The sequence below is a fragment of the Somniosus microcephalus genome, chromosome 25 (assembly GCF_052327205.1).
Source record: "Somniosus microcephalus isolate GS21.2 chromosome 25, FLI_Smic_1.0, whole genome shotgun sequence".
NCBI lineage: Eukaryota > Metazoa > Chordata > Chondrichthyes > Squaliformes > Somniosidae > Somniosus > Somniosus microcephalus.
This window is the reverse complement of record NC_141011.1, coordinates 47,354,914-47,373,403: the sequence shown is the minus strand read 5'-3', so window position 1 is coordinate 47,373,403 and position 18,490 is coordinate 47,354,914. Positions and strand designations below refer to the sequence as shown.

The following is an 18,490-nucleotide window of genomic DNA, read 5'->3' as shown; positions in this document are numbered from 1 at the left end:
TGTGAAGGTGGTGGTGAGCCGCCTTCTTGAGCCGCTGCAGTCCGTGTGGTGAAGGTTCTCCCACAGTGCTGTTAGGGAGGGAGTTCAGGATTTTGACCCAGCGCCGATGAAGGAACGGCCAAGTCGGGATGGTGTGTGACTCGGAGGGGGCGGTGTTCCCAGGCGCCTGCTGCCCTTGTCCTTCTAGGTGGAAGAGGTCGTGGGGTTGGGAGGTGCTGTCGAAGAAGCCTTGGCGAGTTGCTGCAGTGCATCTTGTAGATGGTACACACTGCAGCCACGGTACACCGGTGGTGGAGGGAGTGAATGTTTAAGGTGGTGGATGGGGTGCCAATCAAACGGGCTGCTTTCTCCTGGATGGTGTCAAGCTTCTTGAGTGTTGTTGGAGCTGCACTCATCCAGGCAAGTGGAGAGTATTCCATCACACTCCGGACTTGTGCCTTGTAGATGGTGGAACTGCTTTGGTGAGTCAGGAGGTGAGACACTCGCCGCAGAATACCCAGCCTCTGACCTGCTTTTGTAGCCACAGTATTTATGTGGCTGGTCCAGTTAAGTTTCTGGGCAATGGTGACCCCCCAGGATGTTGATGGTGGGGAATCGGCGATGGTAATGCCATTGAATGTCAAGGGGTGGTGGTTAGACTCTCAAAGACCTCTATCAGGTCACCCCTCAGCCTTCTGGTAAAAGAGCCCCAGCTTGTTCAATCTTTCTCGATAGGTAATAACCTCGCAGTTCTGGTATCATTCTAGTAAATCTTTTTTGGACCTTCAGTGCCTCTATATCCTTTTTATAATATGGAGGCCAGAACTGTTCACAGCACTCAGTGTGGTTGGAGTTATCCATCCTCTTTAGCCCCTCTGCGCTCCCCAAATACAATTTGACTGGGTTTATACGGCATTCTTTTAGCTCCTCTTATATTGGGTTGACAGTGGGTCTTCCTGGTCACTGGCCTTAGCGAGTTTGGTGGGCTTACACTGAGGTTGCACAAGAACCACTGACATCAGCTTAAGGGAATTCAGTCCAGAGAGATATGGGCTCGCGTGGAGAGTCTCCACTTTCAGGACTTTAATGTGCTCGAGTTTTGTGCCTATCGATGCATAACCAGAAACACTTCACATTGACACCAGTGTGGCAGTATATGTATCTGTCCCAACAGTTCCAGTCCCTCAGATTTCACATTGATTTTTGTGCTTTTTTTTTTTAACAAAAACTTGCGCATCACTCACCCCTTCCCTCCCCCCTCCCCCGTAATATTTTCAAAACATACCTTTAGATTTAAGCCCACTGCTTTCATCATCAGAGCCGCTGTCAGACTCAAAGAGATCCCTGAACTCTTTCTTGTCTTTCTCTTTGCTCTCTTGCAACTTCCTGCGTTTGATCTCGGGGAAATTCAGGTCTTCCAGCTGGTGGGGAATAGAGGCAAAGGCATGAAATATAAAATAAGCCTTTACTACAAAGTCAGCTTTGTGTGCAGCAACTTAAAACACCGCACCAGAGCAGGACCTCATCAAACACATTTCCTCATTTGCATACAGGCATCAGCGACTCGAGATAAGCAAAAGGCGCTCTTGAACGTGATATTCCTTTAAGACTCATTTACTGCTTGGGTTTCTTTGCTTCGTCACCGGACTCATCCCAACGTGAGGATTACTTTTCACACACAGTGGAAACCTGAAAAGGGCCAGGAAGAAACTGATGCCTGAAGCAACCTGATCAATCCCGCACTCTCTCTCTGGCACCAAACAGGCAGAGGCAAACACAAGACATTAAAAAAATATATGACTCAAAGTAAATCAGTAATTTGGTAAGTTTGAGGGTGGACAGCCTCGGAAATTCTCGGTGTTTCTGTACGAATGTTTTTACTTCCTTTGGAATACACTGTTTGAAAAGCGAACGCTGAGAATTTCATCGATGGGATCTGGTTGGAAGGATTCACCAAGCTCAGTTATACGTGACGGCTAAACCGACAAACTTCTGAGACACTTACATTGATGGATTAATGACTCGCACTGTTGGGACTGAAAACGCCTTCAAGCCAAAGAGGCTAACTGCACTCACCTTGTAAACCAAAACAGGAAGAGAACAAACAGGCAAAATACTAAAATCACTGTTGCAGTTCCACCATTTGTTTACTAAAAGTGGCATCGATGGCTCTGATTTCAAAGTATTTAACAAAACAAGATTGTTCTTCTCAATACAACAGCCCCCCAAGGGGAGGAAGTGGGATTGATCTACCCTTACAGAAAGCCATGTACATATCCTGTCTACAAATACAGCCTTCATCCAAGAGTTGAAACGTACAAGAGCCTGGGGTCTCGGACTTGATTGTTTTGGCTCTCGACAATGATTTCACTGCAAGTCTGTAGGGTCCATGGAAATACTTGAACATAGAAACATAGAAGATAGGAGCAGGAGTAGGCCATTCGGCCCCTCGAGCCCGCTCCGCCATTTAATGAGATCATGGCTGATCATCCAAATTCAGTAGCCTGTTCCTGCTTTCTCCCCATATCCCTTGATCCCTTTAGCCTTAAGAAATATATCTAACTCCTTCTTGAACATATTTAATGAATTGGCCTCAACTGCCTTCTGTGGTAGAGAATTCCACAGGTTCACCACTCTCTGGGTGAAGAAATTCCTCATCTCTGTCCTAAATGGCTTACCCCTTATCCTTAGACTGTGACCCCTGGTTCTGGACTCCCCCGCCATCGGGAACATCCTTCCAGCATCTAGTCTGTCTAGTCCTGTTAGAATTTGATAAGTTTCAATAAGATCCCCTCTCATTCTTCTAAACTCTAGCGAGTATAAGCCCAATCGACCCAATCTCTCTTCATACATTGAAAGTTGTAACACCACAATATCTATTTTCTCTCACTAGAGGTGAAACCCATTGGTGGCTCTTTCTAGTAAAGGGAAATCCACTGTTCTCATTTATTCAGGCACTTGGATTTTGGCACAGAAGCTGAATGTCTCTTTATGGGCTCTTTAGTTTGTCTAAACTGATGCCGTCACGGTTCAGGTTTAATGTTAAAATATTTTTCTCCCCCTTCACACTCTCCTGAAAGTCTTGGGTGTACGGTTCCATAGGCGCTGCTCACCAAGGTTCCCCGTTAATTATTTTTTTGGATGCGCGGCCCCTTTAAGGGCTGCATGGCCCATTCAAAATACAGGTAGACTATCCTTTATCCATACTTCTGAAAACCGAAAGTTTTTTCGTTCAGCGTAAGTCGTGCGCACGACATGACCCGAGTGGCGCAAAACATGGCAGGAGTGGTCCTCCGGGGCCCAGGACAAGAATTCCTGCAGATTGTCGACACGCCGGCCTTCGCTCTCGATGTTAAGTGTGACTGAGGGAGCTCTGCCTTTCCCTGTGAACAGGGCAGAGGGTCACAGAGTTCCCTCCTGGGTAGGAGATTGCAGGCCGAGCCGGGCAGTGTGAAGGAGGTACCGCGAGAGTGAACCCAACAATACAGCAGCCCGTCCGATATTCTTTTCTCCCCCCCGACCTGATTTGCGGGCCAGCTTAGCGTAGGAGTCAGCCGATATCAGGCTTTCCCACAACTGGTGGCGGCAGTCGAGCCCCAGACCCCCGCTAAGTCAAGGAATTCAGAGAAGCAGGAAGGGGAATGAGACACGGAGCAGGGGGAGCTGTAAACAGACTGTGAGCGGCAGCACAGAGAAGCAGGAAGGGGAATGAGACACGGAACAGTCGCAAGAGGTAGCCTGAACTTTTAAAATTTATATTAAATACAAATACTTGATGCGCCATCAATTACTCAAAAGACTGAAGTTGAGCGAGTAACAATCAGGCTTTTATTAACTAAAGAATGAAGGTCTTGTCTCGAGTGGTCGACCCGTCCAGAATACTAAGGGACTGGGAGGTAGTCACTTATATACCTGGAATAGTGGGAGGAGTCAGCCGAGGCATGTCCAGACCTGTACCTAGTGGAATACACATACAGACACAGACAGGTATGACAGTGGCTTACCACAATACTAATTACCAAATTAATTTAATGTTCAGAGTTTCCCAGTCTAAAATAATACCTTCTGAAATCCGAAAATTTCAGAAAACCGAAACACAGCTGGTCCCAAGGTTTTCGGATAAGGGATAGTCAACCTGTACCGCGCCTGTGTGGTTTTACCTACTGAAAAGCCAGCAAACCAGCTGCGCGGGAGGTCCAGAGCGTTGCACGGCTGCGGAGCTTAAAGGGAACATTACTGGTCACCCTCTGGCACCTCACCCAATGGCTGTTCTTCATGGATGAGCCTAATGGTAGTATCCGAAAGCTATTCCGACATATGAGGCATCAGAGGCAAACCTGACCTTGTCCATATTGGCAAGCCACACGTGACGTCCCTGGATAGCAATTAGCTGCGAGAAACCTGGCTGCTGCCCCCCCACCCCCTCGGCCAACCTGGCTGCTGCCCCCCCACCCCCTCGGCCAACCTGGCTGCTGCCCCCCACCCCCCCGGCCAATTGTAGAGTCCCAATTGTTGGCTCAACAAGAACATGGGATGGTTTGATCGAATCGCCACTACGGAGACGTGGTTGCAGAGTGACCAAAGCTGGGAACTAAATATTCCAGGATACTTGACTTTCAGAAGAGTTAGGCAAAATGAAAAGGGGGCGGGGGCAGGGTAGCCCTGATAATAAATGATGGGATAAAGACAGTAGAGGGAAAGGATCTTTGCTCATAAAAACAATGTGTAGAATCATTTTGAGTGAAGCTAACAACAGAGAGCAGAAAACACCAGGAGTAATTTATAGACCTCCGAACAGCAGTTGTAGCGCCGGGCACGGTATAAATCAGGAAATTAGAGGTGCACATAACAAGGGTAATACAGTAATCATGGGGGTGGGGGGGGGGCTTTAATTTTCATATAGTCTGGGAAAACCAAATTTGCAGTAATAGTCCGGAGGACAAGTTCATGAAAGGCATTCGGGTAGTTTTCTAGATCAGTATATCAAGGAACCAACTAGGGAACAAGCTATTTTAGAATGAGTATTGTGCAATGAGACAGGGTTAATTAATAAACTTGAGGTAAAGGAGCCTCTGGGGAAGAGTGATCATAATATGAAGGAATTTTAAATTGAGTTTGAGTGTGATTTAGTTAAGTCTGAAACTAGGGGCTTAAATCTGAACAAAGCAAACTACTTAGGTATGAGGGGCATAGGTAGATTGGGAAACTAGATTAAAAGATATAATAGTAGATAAGCAATGGCAAACATTTAAAGAAAGAATTCATAATTCGCAAAGAATGCACATTCCCTTAAGGAATAAAAACCCCCACTGGAAAAATGGTTAACCATGGCTAATAAGTGAAGTTAAAGATAGTATATTAGATTAAAGGAAAAGGCTTTTAAAGTTGCCAAAAAAGGAGTAGTGGCCTGAGGACTGGGAGGATTTTAGAATTCAGCAAAAGATGACCAAGAAATTGATAGAGAAAATAGAATGAGTAAACTAGCAAGAGACATAAAAACAGATTGTAAAAGCTTCTATAGGTATATAAAAAGGAAGAGATTAGCAAAAGTAAACGTGGGTCTCTTACAGGCAGAGACAGAAGAAATTATAAAGGAGAATAAGGAAATAGCAGCCATTAAACAAATACTTTGTATGTATCTTCACGGAAGACACATAGCACATTTCGGAAACAGTGGTGAACCACGGGTCTAATGAAAATGAGGAACTTAAAGAAATTAGTATTAGTAAAGAAATTGTACTGGAGAAATTAATGGGACTAAAATCGACAAATCCCCTGGACCTGACGGCCTACGTCCTAGGGTTTTAAAAGAGGTGGCTACAGAGATAGTGGATGCATTGGTTTGATCTTCCAGAATTCCCTAGATTCTGGAACAGTCCCTATGGATTGGAAGGATGCAAATATAACCCCACTATTCAAGAAAGGAAGGAGAGAAAACACGGGGAGCTACAGACGAGTTAGCCTGACATCAGTAGTAGGGAAAATGCTAGAATCTATTATTAGGGACGTGGTAACAGGGCACTTAGAAAATCATAATAGGATTGGGCAGCGTCAACACAGACTTATGAAAGGGAAATCGTGTTTGACAAATCTGTCAGTTTTTTGAGGTTGTAACTAGCAGGGTAGATGAGGGGGAACCAGTAGATGTAGTGTTTTTGGATTTTCAAAAAGCATTTAATAAGGTGCCACAGAAGAGGTTATAACACAAAATTAGGGCCAATGGGATTGGGAGTAATATATTAACATGGATTGAGGATTGGTTAACAGACAGAAAACAGAGTGGGAATAAACGGGTCATTTTCAGGTTGGCAGGCTGTAACTGGTGGGGTACCGCAAGGATCAGTGCTTGGGCCTCAGCTATTTACAATCTATATCACTGACTTAGATGAGGGGACAGAGTGTAATGTCTCCAAGTTTACTGATGATACAAAGCTACGTGGGAAAGTAAGTTGTGAGGAGGACGCAAAGAGCCTGCAAAGGGATAGAGACAGGTTAAGTGAGTGGGCAAGAACATGGCAGATGGAATATAATGTGGAGAAATGTGAAGTTACCCACTTTGCTAGGAAAAATATAAAAGCAGGGTTTTTTTTTTTTTTTAAATAGGAGAGAGATTGGGAAATGTTGGTGTTCAGAGGGACCTGGGTGTCCTTGTACACAAATCACAGAAAGTTAACATGCAGGTGTTATAAATCTCATCATCATAAAGAAACTACTCATGAAACAACACTGGACGGCCAGCTGGTGGCGCCGTCCAAGGAGTATAAATACTCAGGCGTGGGCCCAGCTTCCCCAGGGACATTTTGTAAGACAGGAACTAGTGAAGTACAACTAGACCTCCATGTTCTGAAACAAGTTGATTAAAGCCTTGCTTTATACTCAAACCAAGTGCGTAGTGAGTTTTATTACGTCAGCAGGTACAGCAAGTAATTAGGAAAGCAAATGGTATGTTGGCCTTTAGTACAAAAGGAGAAGAGTGAAGAAGTCTTACTGCAATTATATAGGGCCTTGGTGAGACCACACCTGAAGTACTGTGTACAGTTTTGGTCTCCTTACCTAAGGAAGGATATACTTGTCTTAGAGGGAGTGCAACAAATATTCTTTAGACTGATTCCTGGTATGAGGGGATTGTCCTATGAGGAGATTGAGTGGACTAGGTCTATATTCCCTAGAGTTTAGAAGAATGAGAGGTGATCTCACTGAAACGTATAACATTCTTAAGGGACTTGACAGGGTAGATGCTGGGAGGAAGTTTCCCCTGGCTGGGGAGTCTGGAACTAGGGGTAATAGTCTGAGAATAAGGGGTTTGCCATTTAGGGCTGAGATGAGGAGAAATTTCTTCACTCAAAGGGTTGTGAATCTTTGCAATTCTCTACACCAGAGGGCTGTGGAGGCTCAGTCATTGAGTATAGGTTGAGTATATTCAAGACAGAGATCGATAGATTTTTGGATACTAAGGGAACCAAAGAATATGGGGAGAGTGCGGGAAGGTGGAGTTGAGGTAGAAGATCGGCCTTATTGAATGGCAAGGCTCGAAGGGCCAAATGGCCGACTCCTGCTCCTATTTCTTATGTTCTTATGTTTACTCTGTATCCAACCTGTGCTGTACCTGTCCTGGGAGTGTTTGTGGGATCATCCTGGGATCCATGACAAAGCTGCTCACTGTGTAGCTGAGCATAGGCGTGGGAGCTAGTTACTGCAAAGCAAATGGTTGCAAAAACCAATAACAAAGCTGGGGATTGAGCGAGAAGTGGCAATGCGAATGATACGCCAAAGGAAATATCAAGTTAAAAGGCTTTGAAAGAACGAGACATAAATCTTACTTGTTAGATTAGATTTGTTCTACAATCCAAAACATGTACTTTATCAGACTTAAATTACAGGAAATCTATGACTGATATAATTTATTAATTATTTCAAAATTGCATAAAATCTCTCTCGCTTTGAAACAGAAAAATCTATTTTTTTTTTTAAAGTTCCTAAGTTTTATCTAGCAGGGCTACAATCAATGTTCCTCCAAGGCGCGTGGCCACGCACCGACCCCGAGGTCCCGCACAGGCCGCTCACCTAGCACTACCGCTGGAAGAGATACCGTGCGTGCGCGGCTGTGCAGCAAATCTAAAGGGCCTGCGCAGGGGGGAAAAAATTAGAGGGAACATTGGCTACAACAGAGAGAAGTTTCTCAAGAAATCCCAACGTACCCGTTCCTTGCCAGTGATCTCCAGTGCAATCTCCTTTTCTCTCAGTTTCTTCCAGCTGCAGTAGTACTTGTGCAGAGGTGAACCCTCCTCCTTCACCTCCTTCTCCCATAAAGCCTGGTGCACACACATACAAAGAAACCCATTAGAGCAAAGCTAAAACCAGGGGGCACGAGTTACAAAAAGACCTGCTCGTTTGATTCTCATGAAGCTTTTAAGTAATCTAAACTCCTTTCAAATTTAAACAAAATACTTCAACAAGCATCATTGACCACCCGAGAAAAGAGGTTCCCCGGTGTTATTATTCACATTTCAAAGAAAAATAAAATGACTTGAATTTTTATAGCACCTTTCATAACCTCAGGACATCACAAAGCGCGTTGCAGCCAATGAAATACTTTTGAAGGGAAGCCACTGTTGTAATGCAGGGAAATGCGGCAGCCAATATGCGCACAGCAAGCTCCCACAAGCAGCAATGTGCTTAATCACCACTTAATCTGGCTCGGTGGTGCTGGTTCCAAGATGTATGTTGGCCAGGCCAGCTCCCCCCTCGAATACAGGCACGGGATCTTTTACAACAACCCGAGGGGCCAGACGGGACCCTCGGTTTGACGTCTCAGTTGAAAGACAGCACACCCCCGACAGCGCAGCACTCCCTCAGTACTGGATCATGCGCTCAAGCCTCTGGAGTGGGGTTTGAACGCACGAATAGCAATTTGAAACAAATACTTTACATTTTCCACCATTCGGCCGTCAATTTGAGGTCAAATGATCATCACCCAGCCAGTCATTTTTGTGTACTTGGCTCACTTTAGATGTGGCCATCAATAAAGATTCATTTAATCAATATTTCAGATCACAGTTGACTCTTGCTCAGCCGATTCACATGGGACAAAAAGTATTTCATACACAAGCGTCTAGAATTTCCAGATACTTGCTTGCATATCGATGCAATCTTAAATAAATTATGCAAAAACCATAAAATAAAGCTGGCAGTAGCTCCGGGGAAATCCCAGTTCCCCCCTTCACTGTCCATTCTTTAAGCTCTCAGCTCCTACACCTCGAAGCTAAAACAAACTTGATGTTGTAGCAATAAAACTACTCAAATGTCAAGGGTTGCTTTATTACAAAACATTCATTCCACCAAAATAAAAGTTTTGACAAGAAGAACTCTAAACGCTCAATTTCTACTCGGCCTATTTTCTCTCCGACTCCTGTTTTTTGCTAACACGATGCCGTCATGTTGAATTTATTTTTATATAAAAGGAAGACTTGCATTTCTATAGCGTCTTTCACCACCACCAGACGTTCCAAAGCGTTTTCCAGCCAATGAAGTACTTTTTGAATTGTAGTCACTGTTGTAATGTGGGAAACGCAGCAGACAATTTACACACAGTAAGCTCCCACAAACAGCAATGTGTTAATGACCAGATAATCTGTTTTTAGTGATGTTGACTGAGGGATAAATATTGGCCCCAGGACACCGGGGATAACTCCCCTGCTCTTCTTCAAAATAGTGCCAGGGGATCTTTTACGTTCACCCGAGGGGGCAGACGGGGGTCTTGGTTTAACGTTTCATCCGCAAGACGGCACCTCCGACAGTGCGGCACTCCCTCAGCACTGCACTGGAGTGTCTGATGATAAACTGATGCTAATCAAGTCTACCAATGATGCTTAAAAAATACAAAATGCACAGTTACTCAGTACTGCTATTATAAGTTGTGTAAAAGAGAGTCTTGAACTCCTACAATCAAACCTTCAAACCCTTTAACAAATACCGTACTTAGCACTGTATAATTCTTTCATGCCACCATTTAGATGTAACAGGACATCCATTATGTGTCGAAACATGTGTTCAGAAGCTCCACTAGTAAACAGCTGAAGTCATATATCATGGGTACATTTACCCACCAACGATTAGTGAGAAAATGGACGCAGCCTGTCCACAAGCTCTGCCTCAAATTGAATCCCGATGGTCTTATTAATTGGAGGCGTCCAACGTTCACGCTGCCTGCTTGATGGACAACTTCTAAATCCATCCGCCTGCTCTTCTTGCACTTTTCCTGCAGAACCTTTTAATTGTGGTAGCATTATCGGACAGATATATACCAGCATTAAGATTGTGTGCATGTTGAATAGAAGAAATATAGAAAAATAGGAGCAGGAGTAGGCCATTCGGCCCATCGAGCCAGCTCCACCATTCAAGATGATCATGGCTGATCCTCTATCTCAATACCATATTCCCGCTCTCTCCCCATACCCCTTGATGCCTTTTGTGTCTAGAAATCTATCTACAGGAAACTTTGTGCTATCCGGGAGGTGAGCTATCCAGCAATCTGGAGCCACCGGCAAAAATCAGCCGCCGTTTTTTATTCTTTTTGTTTGTTTTTTTTGCTTTGTTTGAACAGTCAAGCTGTGCAAGGTCTGTAGCTATAGCAACAGCTTCAGCTAGAGCGCTTTAGGGCCACACCCGAGTGTTTAGAAGCTGTTGCTAAGCAACAGTGTTTGTTGTCAAATACGGAGACAAGAATCTCCGTATCTCTCAACATTAACTCTGGAGAGTACGGCACTTTTTAGGCAACGGCAGCAGCTCGGTCCCGTGGGTGCCGGATAGCACAAAGTTTCCTGTATCTCCTTCTTAAATATATTCAGTGACTTGGCCTCCACAGCCTTCTGTGGTACAGAATTCCACAGGTTCACCACCCTCTGAGTGAAGACATTTCTCCTCATCTCAGTCCTAAATGTCCTACCCCGGATCCCGAGACTGTGACCCCTTGTTCTAGACCCCCCAGCCAGGGGAAACATCCTCCCTGCATCCAGTCTGTCTAGCCCTGTCAGAATTTTATACGTTTCAATGAGATCCCCTCTCATTCTTCTAAACTCTATAGAGAATATAGGCCTCGTCTACTCAAGAAATTAAGAAAGGGAAGATAGATTATGAAAGTAAATTAGCAAAAAATATAAAAACAGATAGCAAGAGTTTCTATAGTTATATAAAAAGAAAAAGGGTGGCTAAAGTAAATGTTGGTCCCTTAGAGGATGAGACCGGGAAATTAATGGTGGGAAACATGGAGATGGCAAAAACACTGAACAAATATTTTGTATCAGTCTTTACAGTAGAGGACACTAAGAATATCCCAACAATGGACAAACAGGGGGCCCGGGGGGGGGGGGGGGAGCTAAATACGATTAAAATCACTAAGGAAGTGGTACTCGGTAAAATAATGGGACTTAAGGCGGATAAATCCCCTGGACCTGATGGCTTACATCCTAGGGTCTTGAGGGAAGTGGCGGTAGGGATTGTGGATGCATTGGTAATAATTTTCAAAAACTCCCTGGACTCAGCAAAGGTCCCGGCAGACTGGAAAACTGCTAATGTAACACCCTTATTTAAAAAGGGTAGTAGACAGAAGGCTGGATATTATAGACCAGTTAGCCTAACATCTGTGGTTGGTAAAATTTGAGAGTCCATTATTAAGGAGACAGTAACAGGACATTTGGATAAACATAATTTAATAGGACAAAGTCAGCATGGTTTTACGAAGGGGAAGTCATGTTTGGCAAATTTGCTTGAGTTCTTTGAGGACGTAACATACAGGGTGGATAAAGGGGAACCAGTGGACGTAGTGTATTTAGACTTCCAAAAGGCATTTGACAAGGTGCCACATAAAAGATTATTGCTCAAGATAAAAAATCATGGGATTGGGGGTAATATTCTGGCATGGGTGGAGGATTGGCTATCTAATAGAAAGCAGAGAGTTGGGATAAATGGTTCATTCTCAGACTGGCAATCAGTAACTAGTGGTGTTCCGCAGGGGTCAGTGCTGGGACCCCAACTCTTTACAATCTATATTAACGATTTGGAGGAAGGGACCGAGTGTAACATATCAAAGTTTGCAGATGATACAAAGATGGGAGGGAAAGTAGTGAGTGAGGAGGACATAAAAAACCTGCAAAGTGACACAGACAGGCTAAGTAAGTGGGCAGAGATTTGGCAGATGGAATATAATACTGGAAAGTGTGAGGTTATGCACTTTGGCAGGAAAAAATCATAGAGCAAGTTATTATCTTAATGGCAAGAAACTGGAAAGTACTGCAGTACAAAGGGATCTGGGGGTCCTGGTGCACGAAACACAAAAAGTTAGTATGCAGGTGCAGCAGGTGATCAAGAAGGCCAATGGAATGTTGGCTTTTATTGCTAGGGGGATGGAATATAAAAACAGGGAGGTATTGCTGCAGTTGTACAAGGTATTGGTGAGACCACACCTGGAATACTGCATACAGTTTTGGTGTCCATACTTAAGAAAAGACATACTTGCTCTCGAGGCAGTACAAAGAAGGTTCACTCGGTTAATCCCGGGGATGAGGGGGTTGACATATGAGGAGAGGTTGAGTAGATTGGGACTCTACTCATTGGAGTTCAGAAGAATGAGAGGCGATCTTATTGAAACATATAAGATTGTGAAGGGGCTTGATCGGGTGAATGCGGAGAGGATGTTCCCAATGATGGGTGAAACTAGAACTAGGGGGCATAATTTTAGAATAGGGGCTGCTTTTTCAAAACTGAGAGGAGGAGAAACTTCTTCACTCGGAGGGTGGTAGGTTTGTGGAATTTGCTGCCCCAGAGAGCTGTGGAAGCTACATCATTAAATAAATTTAAAACAGAAATAGACAGTTTCCTAGAAGTAAGGGGAATTAGGGGTTACGGGGAGCGGGTAGGAAATCGGACATGAGGCTAGGTTCGGATCGGTCATGGCCCTGTGGGTGGCGGAGCGGGCCCAGGGGCCGTGTAGCCTGGTCCTGCTCCGTGTTCTAATTCTGTGTTAGATTTCAGGAGATGGTTCTATTCACAGGGATTAGTGGAGACCTCGGGAACAGGCTGCCAGCTAGGAGTCCTTCAAGAGTAAATTGGGCCTGTTCCTGGCTGGGGTGGAGATCACCTCTTACAGAAGGTAAGTACTGCAGGAAATATAGGGACAGAGTGATCTCCTGGACGAGTTTCGATCGCCTAGATGGGTCTGAGAGGAATCTCCCAGATTTTTTCTCCCAAATTGGCCATTGGGTTTTTTATCTGGTTTTTCGCCTCTCCCGGGAGATCACATGGGTTCGGGTGGGATGGAGAGTGAAAGTAGATTGAGGTTAGGATCGGATCAGCCATGATCTTATTGAATGGCGGAGCAGGCTCGAGGGGCCGATTGGCCTACTCCTGGCTCCTGTTTCTTATGTTCTTATGTTCTTAGTGCCGGTTCCAGCCTCCAGGCCATTTTATTCACGCAACAATGACAGCCCGAGTGCTATTATTGTATCCGTCTGTTTACTATCGGACACAATTATCCAAAACAAAAGATACGTTCGTAATTGGAAGAGAATTTAAAAGTAAAGAGCATTCTTGTCGGTTGCATAATGTTAGAAATGGCTGATATTACATTTGTGCCTCCAATTTGAGATTTCCATTTGCAGTGGATTTCATCCCTGCGCTGGTCAGATCAACAATCATCTTTCTACAACAACAACTTGCATTTATATAGCCTCATGAACGTAGAAAAAAACCCATGGATGTTCACAGTGATGTAATCAGCCAAAAATCGATGCCAAGCCAAAGAAGGAGGGGTGGCTAAAAGCTTGGGCATAGAGGTGGGTTGTAAAGGAGGTTCTGAAAAGGGGAGAAGGAGATGAAGAGGTTGAGGGAAGGAATTCCAGAGCTTAGTGATGTAATAAAACTCACTACGCACTTGGTTTGAGTATAAAGCAAGGCTTTAATCAACTTGTTTTAGAACATGGAGGTCTAGTTGTACTTCACTAGTACCTGTCTTACAAAATGTCCCTGGGGAAGCTGGGCCCACACCCGAGTATTTATACTCCTTGGACGGCGCCACCAGCTGGCCGTCCAGCGTTATTTCATGAGTAGTTTCTCGATGATGATGAGATTTATAACACTTAGAGCCTAGATGGCTGAAGGTATGGCCGCCCATGGTGGGGCAAAGGGAGTGGGAGATGCACAGGAGGCCAGAGTTGAAGGAACGCAGAGTTCTCGAAGGGTTGTAGAGCTGGAGAAGGTTATAGGAGATAGAAAGGCCATGGAGGTATTTGAACACAAGCATGAGAATTTTAAATTCGAGGCATCGGGGGACGGGGAGCCAATGTAGGTCATCGAGCACAAGGGTGATGGTTGAGCGGGACTATGTTGCATGATAGAATACGGCAGCAGAGTATTGGATGAGCTCGAGATCATGGAGGCTGAAGAATGGGATGCCGGCTAGGACAGTATTGGAATAGTTGAGTCTGGAAGTGACAAAGGCATGGATGAGGATTTCCAGCCCAGAAGGCAAAGGTAAATTCAAACATAGTTTACACTGATGCTCTAATGATAGAACTGCTACATCGGAGCAACTAATTAAAGAGAGAAATTACACTACTTAGAATAACATGGCTTTAAAAACAGGAAAAAGCCAATAGGCCAAACTTTTAAAAAATGAATCTCAATCGCTTTTCTACCATATCCCTGAATCCTGTTTCTCTTCAGAAGCACATGCAGTTGTCTCTTGAACACATTTATAGTACAGAGTGACTGCTGCCAACGAACCGGAAGCTCCCAAATTTGAAAAAGTAATGTCCACCACAACCGGCAGAGGAGCCGATAGCGATAAGCACACTTGGCGAGAGTACAATAAAACACTCTCAATCTGACAACATCCTCGTTAAATTGTACTGCAAGTTTTAGCAGTTTGTCCCGATGAATTAAACGCACTCTCTCTCTTCTTGCGTTCCTTCTCCGCCGCCCCCCCTTCTCGTTTTCCACCCCAGTCTCTTTGTCTAGCGCTCCTCTCACTGTCTCTCCGCAGTGTGTCTACTCTCTTTCTCAATGAAATAACAACAGAAAATGCTGGAAAAACTCAGCAGGCCAGGCAACATCTGTGGAGAGAAAATAGAGTCAACGTTTCAGGTCGAAACCCTTCGTCAGGACTGAGAGAAAACACAGGAAATGAAACAGATTAAAAGGCCAGTTTGGGGGCTGGGAAATGGGGATGAAAGAACAAAAGAGAAGTGAAGAGACATTAAGAGGTATTCAAAACCAGACGAGATGGTGATTGGACTAGTGGAGAGACAAAAGGCGGCTCTAGATGTTTATTAAATGGATGCAGTGTGAAGTGTGAATGCGCTGGCAAAATGAGAGACAGCTGCCATGTGGGAGAGAAAAAAAGGGGGAAGGGCACAAAACAAAGGTGTGGATAAAAAATGTAATAGGGGCCGAGGTTATGATCTGAAATTGTTGAACTCGATATTGAGTCCGGAAGGCTGTAAAGTGCCTAATCGGAGGATTAATCTAATCTCAATGATCCTCTTCCCAGCCTGCATTCTGTTCACCAGCCGCGCGTGCAAACCACAACCGACAGAGGACCCGATAGCGATAAACACACTCTGCAAGATTACAATAAAACTCTCGCAATCTGACCACATCCTAATATCACCTTCAAGTCACATTACAGGCCTCACAATACCCGAAATTTCCACCCCTCACCTTTCTCTCTCGCCAATCTGTGGGACGTCCACCGAGAACAAACAAAAAAAACCACTGGAACTGCGCCTGCGCAACTACTTCTGGTTCGATGGCGGCAGTCGCGCCCTTTATAGTATCCTCTTCAACTTTGTAGCTTGTTCAGCAACTTCATCACCCATTGGGTGAAATTAGGAAAAGGGTCCTACTGCCTTGCCTCGTTACTCCTAGTTTCCTCTGCTGGAGGTAAAAGATCCAGTGGCACTATTCGAAGAGACAAAGGGGAGTTCTCCCGGTGTCCTGGTCAACAGTTACCCTCCAAACACCACCACCACAATAGGTTAACTGGCGATTAATCTCTCTGCTGTTTGCGGGACCTTTCTGTAGAATAGATTTTTTTGCCGTAAACTATCCTCGTAATAGCTCAGTTATAGTTATGGATAAAGATCTATCACAGAGATAGGCTTATTAAAAACTAAATCAGCCAACCATCATTATTTGAAAAGCTCTCAAACCTATTTGAAACCTGGAGGGTTGTGCACAGACTTTGACAGCCTAACCTTTTCCCACCATTGGTTTGTGCACTGTGTTCAGTTACGGACCTGCGGACTCTCTGCCGGACATACACATTTCTTAAATGTGGCTACAGGAAGCGTTTAGGATACATCCTTTGCATTTCAAGTTTTTACAAATTCTATTTTCCGGTTGAAAAAAAAACCCCATCTTTGAAAATAGGTAAAAGGCTCCAATTCTACGTACAAACTCCAAACGAACTAGGATCACATCACATCACAACATCCTACCACTTAAACGATGCACTATATTTCTGCAGTGTTTTTCTTAATACACCGTGGAGCTTCACTCGGCACTTGTGTGCTTAGTAGCAACCTTGGTCAATTTGAGACTGTGTCCTTGCTGAGCTCTCGGAGCAGCTGAAGGAACGAGGTGATCTGGATCTCCCTGGGAGCGATGGCACGGCTCATGAAGTGATTACAATGTGCTCAACAACACCGTTCCCAAAGGACTCTCAATGCTCGTGGCCCTGGAGGATCTGCTGGTGTCGGGATGAACCTTCATTGCGCATACGTGGACTGAGTGACTCTCCTTCCTTAACCTGTGCCTCCCTCGCCGCCCTTCCCCTTAGCTTTCAAGATAGATAGACCAGTGATGAAGAAAACTATCATTGCAGAAACCGTTTTTATAATTAGTATAAACAACAGAAATAACATGTTAGTAAGTAAATAAATACAGATATCTGATGAACTTGATGTCCTCCTGTGATTCACTAGTGGATACCTGAGGTGGGTGGCAGCACGGTGGGCGGTGAATGCTTCTATGAATGCAAGCAACAGGGTATCTCTTTAACCAATCACGTTTAAGGATTGGAAAATAAACACAGGAAGGACGGAGAAGGAGGGTGAATTCAATGTCAAATCAGGTACAGAAATAAAGAGAGAGGGGGAAAGAAAGACTGGATTAAGAGATTGATTGGCAGTCATTAACTCTTATCACACCATTAAAAGGGTACTTACGCTTGCAATGACAAGACTTAACTTTCTGTGGTGACTTTAATAGACAATTACTGGGCGAATACAGCAAGTTCTTAAAAAAAATACCAGGGAGGCCAAGGGCGAGACTCAATTTTCATTAAATTAACGGCAACTCTGACATCAACTTTTGGATTTTCACATTTAAACGCACATCTGCTCCTCGCCTGAAGTGGCTGTACCATTTACCCAGAAATAACGGCGAGTGCCATTCAATGTTCCCCCCAAGGGGCGCGGCCGTGCGGTAATCTCAAAGCTGCCGTGCGGGCCGCTCACCAGGTTTCTTTACACCGTGAATACCGCGCATGCGAAGAAAATTAAAGGGACCGCGCATTAAAAGAAACAGGCCGCCCAGAACAAAGTGCAGCCTACGGGGAACGTTGGCGCCATTAGCCTTGCTGCATATTCTGACAGGGAATTCTGGCCAATTGTCAACTTGGCCAATTTGAGGCACCCCAGTGTTCTCAATAGGTACCAGTACGCTATAGAAAACAAACTCACACTTAAGCCAATGCTGTGTGCTAAACCTTTTCTTCCAACACTCAACTGATCACCTCAAGTTTCTCCAAACAGCACCCCAGGTAATTAACTCTACTGTTACAGAGCTCAAACCATTCTCTCCTGACACGACTTAGGTTTTACCACTGGGCGTTTTAGATCGTTCAAGTGGATAGAGTATGGAAGATTTCCCACACCCACTGGTTCATGTATGTCATTAAAATACTAGTGAAACTGCACAAGAATGTCACAGTCCCAACCATCATGCTTCACTGAAACGCCAGTGACAACATGTGGCTCTCAAATGGAAACATCTGCTTCAACACATGGCACAGTAAAAACGCTGACATTATAGTCCAAAAGCTGCTTCACCTGAAGATGCAACACAGAGGAGTATTACTTGCACTGGGGTGAGAACATAAAATTGCAGTATATAATTTTTCAGGGGCGGAGGGAGGGGTGAAAAAAGAAATATTACAACAATTTGCCCAAAAAGGTGAACATGCACCAGAATTTTTGATAGCAATGAACATAAGAATTAGGAGCAGGAGTCGGCCATACGGCCCCTCGAGCCTGCTCCGCCATTCAATAAGATCATGGCTGATCATCGACCTCATCTCCACTTTCCCGCCCGATCCCCATATCCCTTGATTCCCCTAGAGTTCAAAAATCTATCGATCTCAGCCTTGAATATACTCAACATCCACAGCCCTCTGGGGTAGAGAATTCCAAAGATTCACAACCCTCTGAGTGAAGAAATTCCTGCTCATCTCAGT

The 18,490-nt window shown here is 44.6% G+C and overlaps 1 protein-coding gene across 2 annotated transcripts in view; it reads right to left on the bottom strand.

Moving 5' to 3' along the window:
• noc2l (NOC2-like nucleolar associated transcriptional repressor) overlaps positions 1-18,490 on the bottom strand; it is a 221,235-nt gene that overhangs the window by 39,530 nt on the left and 163,215 nt on the right. For both annotated transcript variants that reach the window (XM_085967329.1, XM_085967330.1), the window contains 2 exons: positions 8,178-8,291; positions 1,265-1,400 (listed from right to left, as the gene is read on the bottom strand). In XM_085967329.1, coding sequence (XP_085823455.1) covers positions 1,265-1,400; positions 8,178-8,291 — 250 coding nt within the window. The remainder of the gene's footprint in view (positions 1-1,264; positions 1,401-8,177; positions 8,292-18,490) is intronic.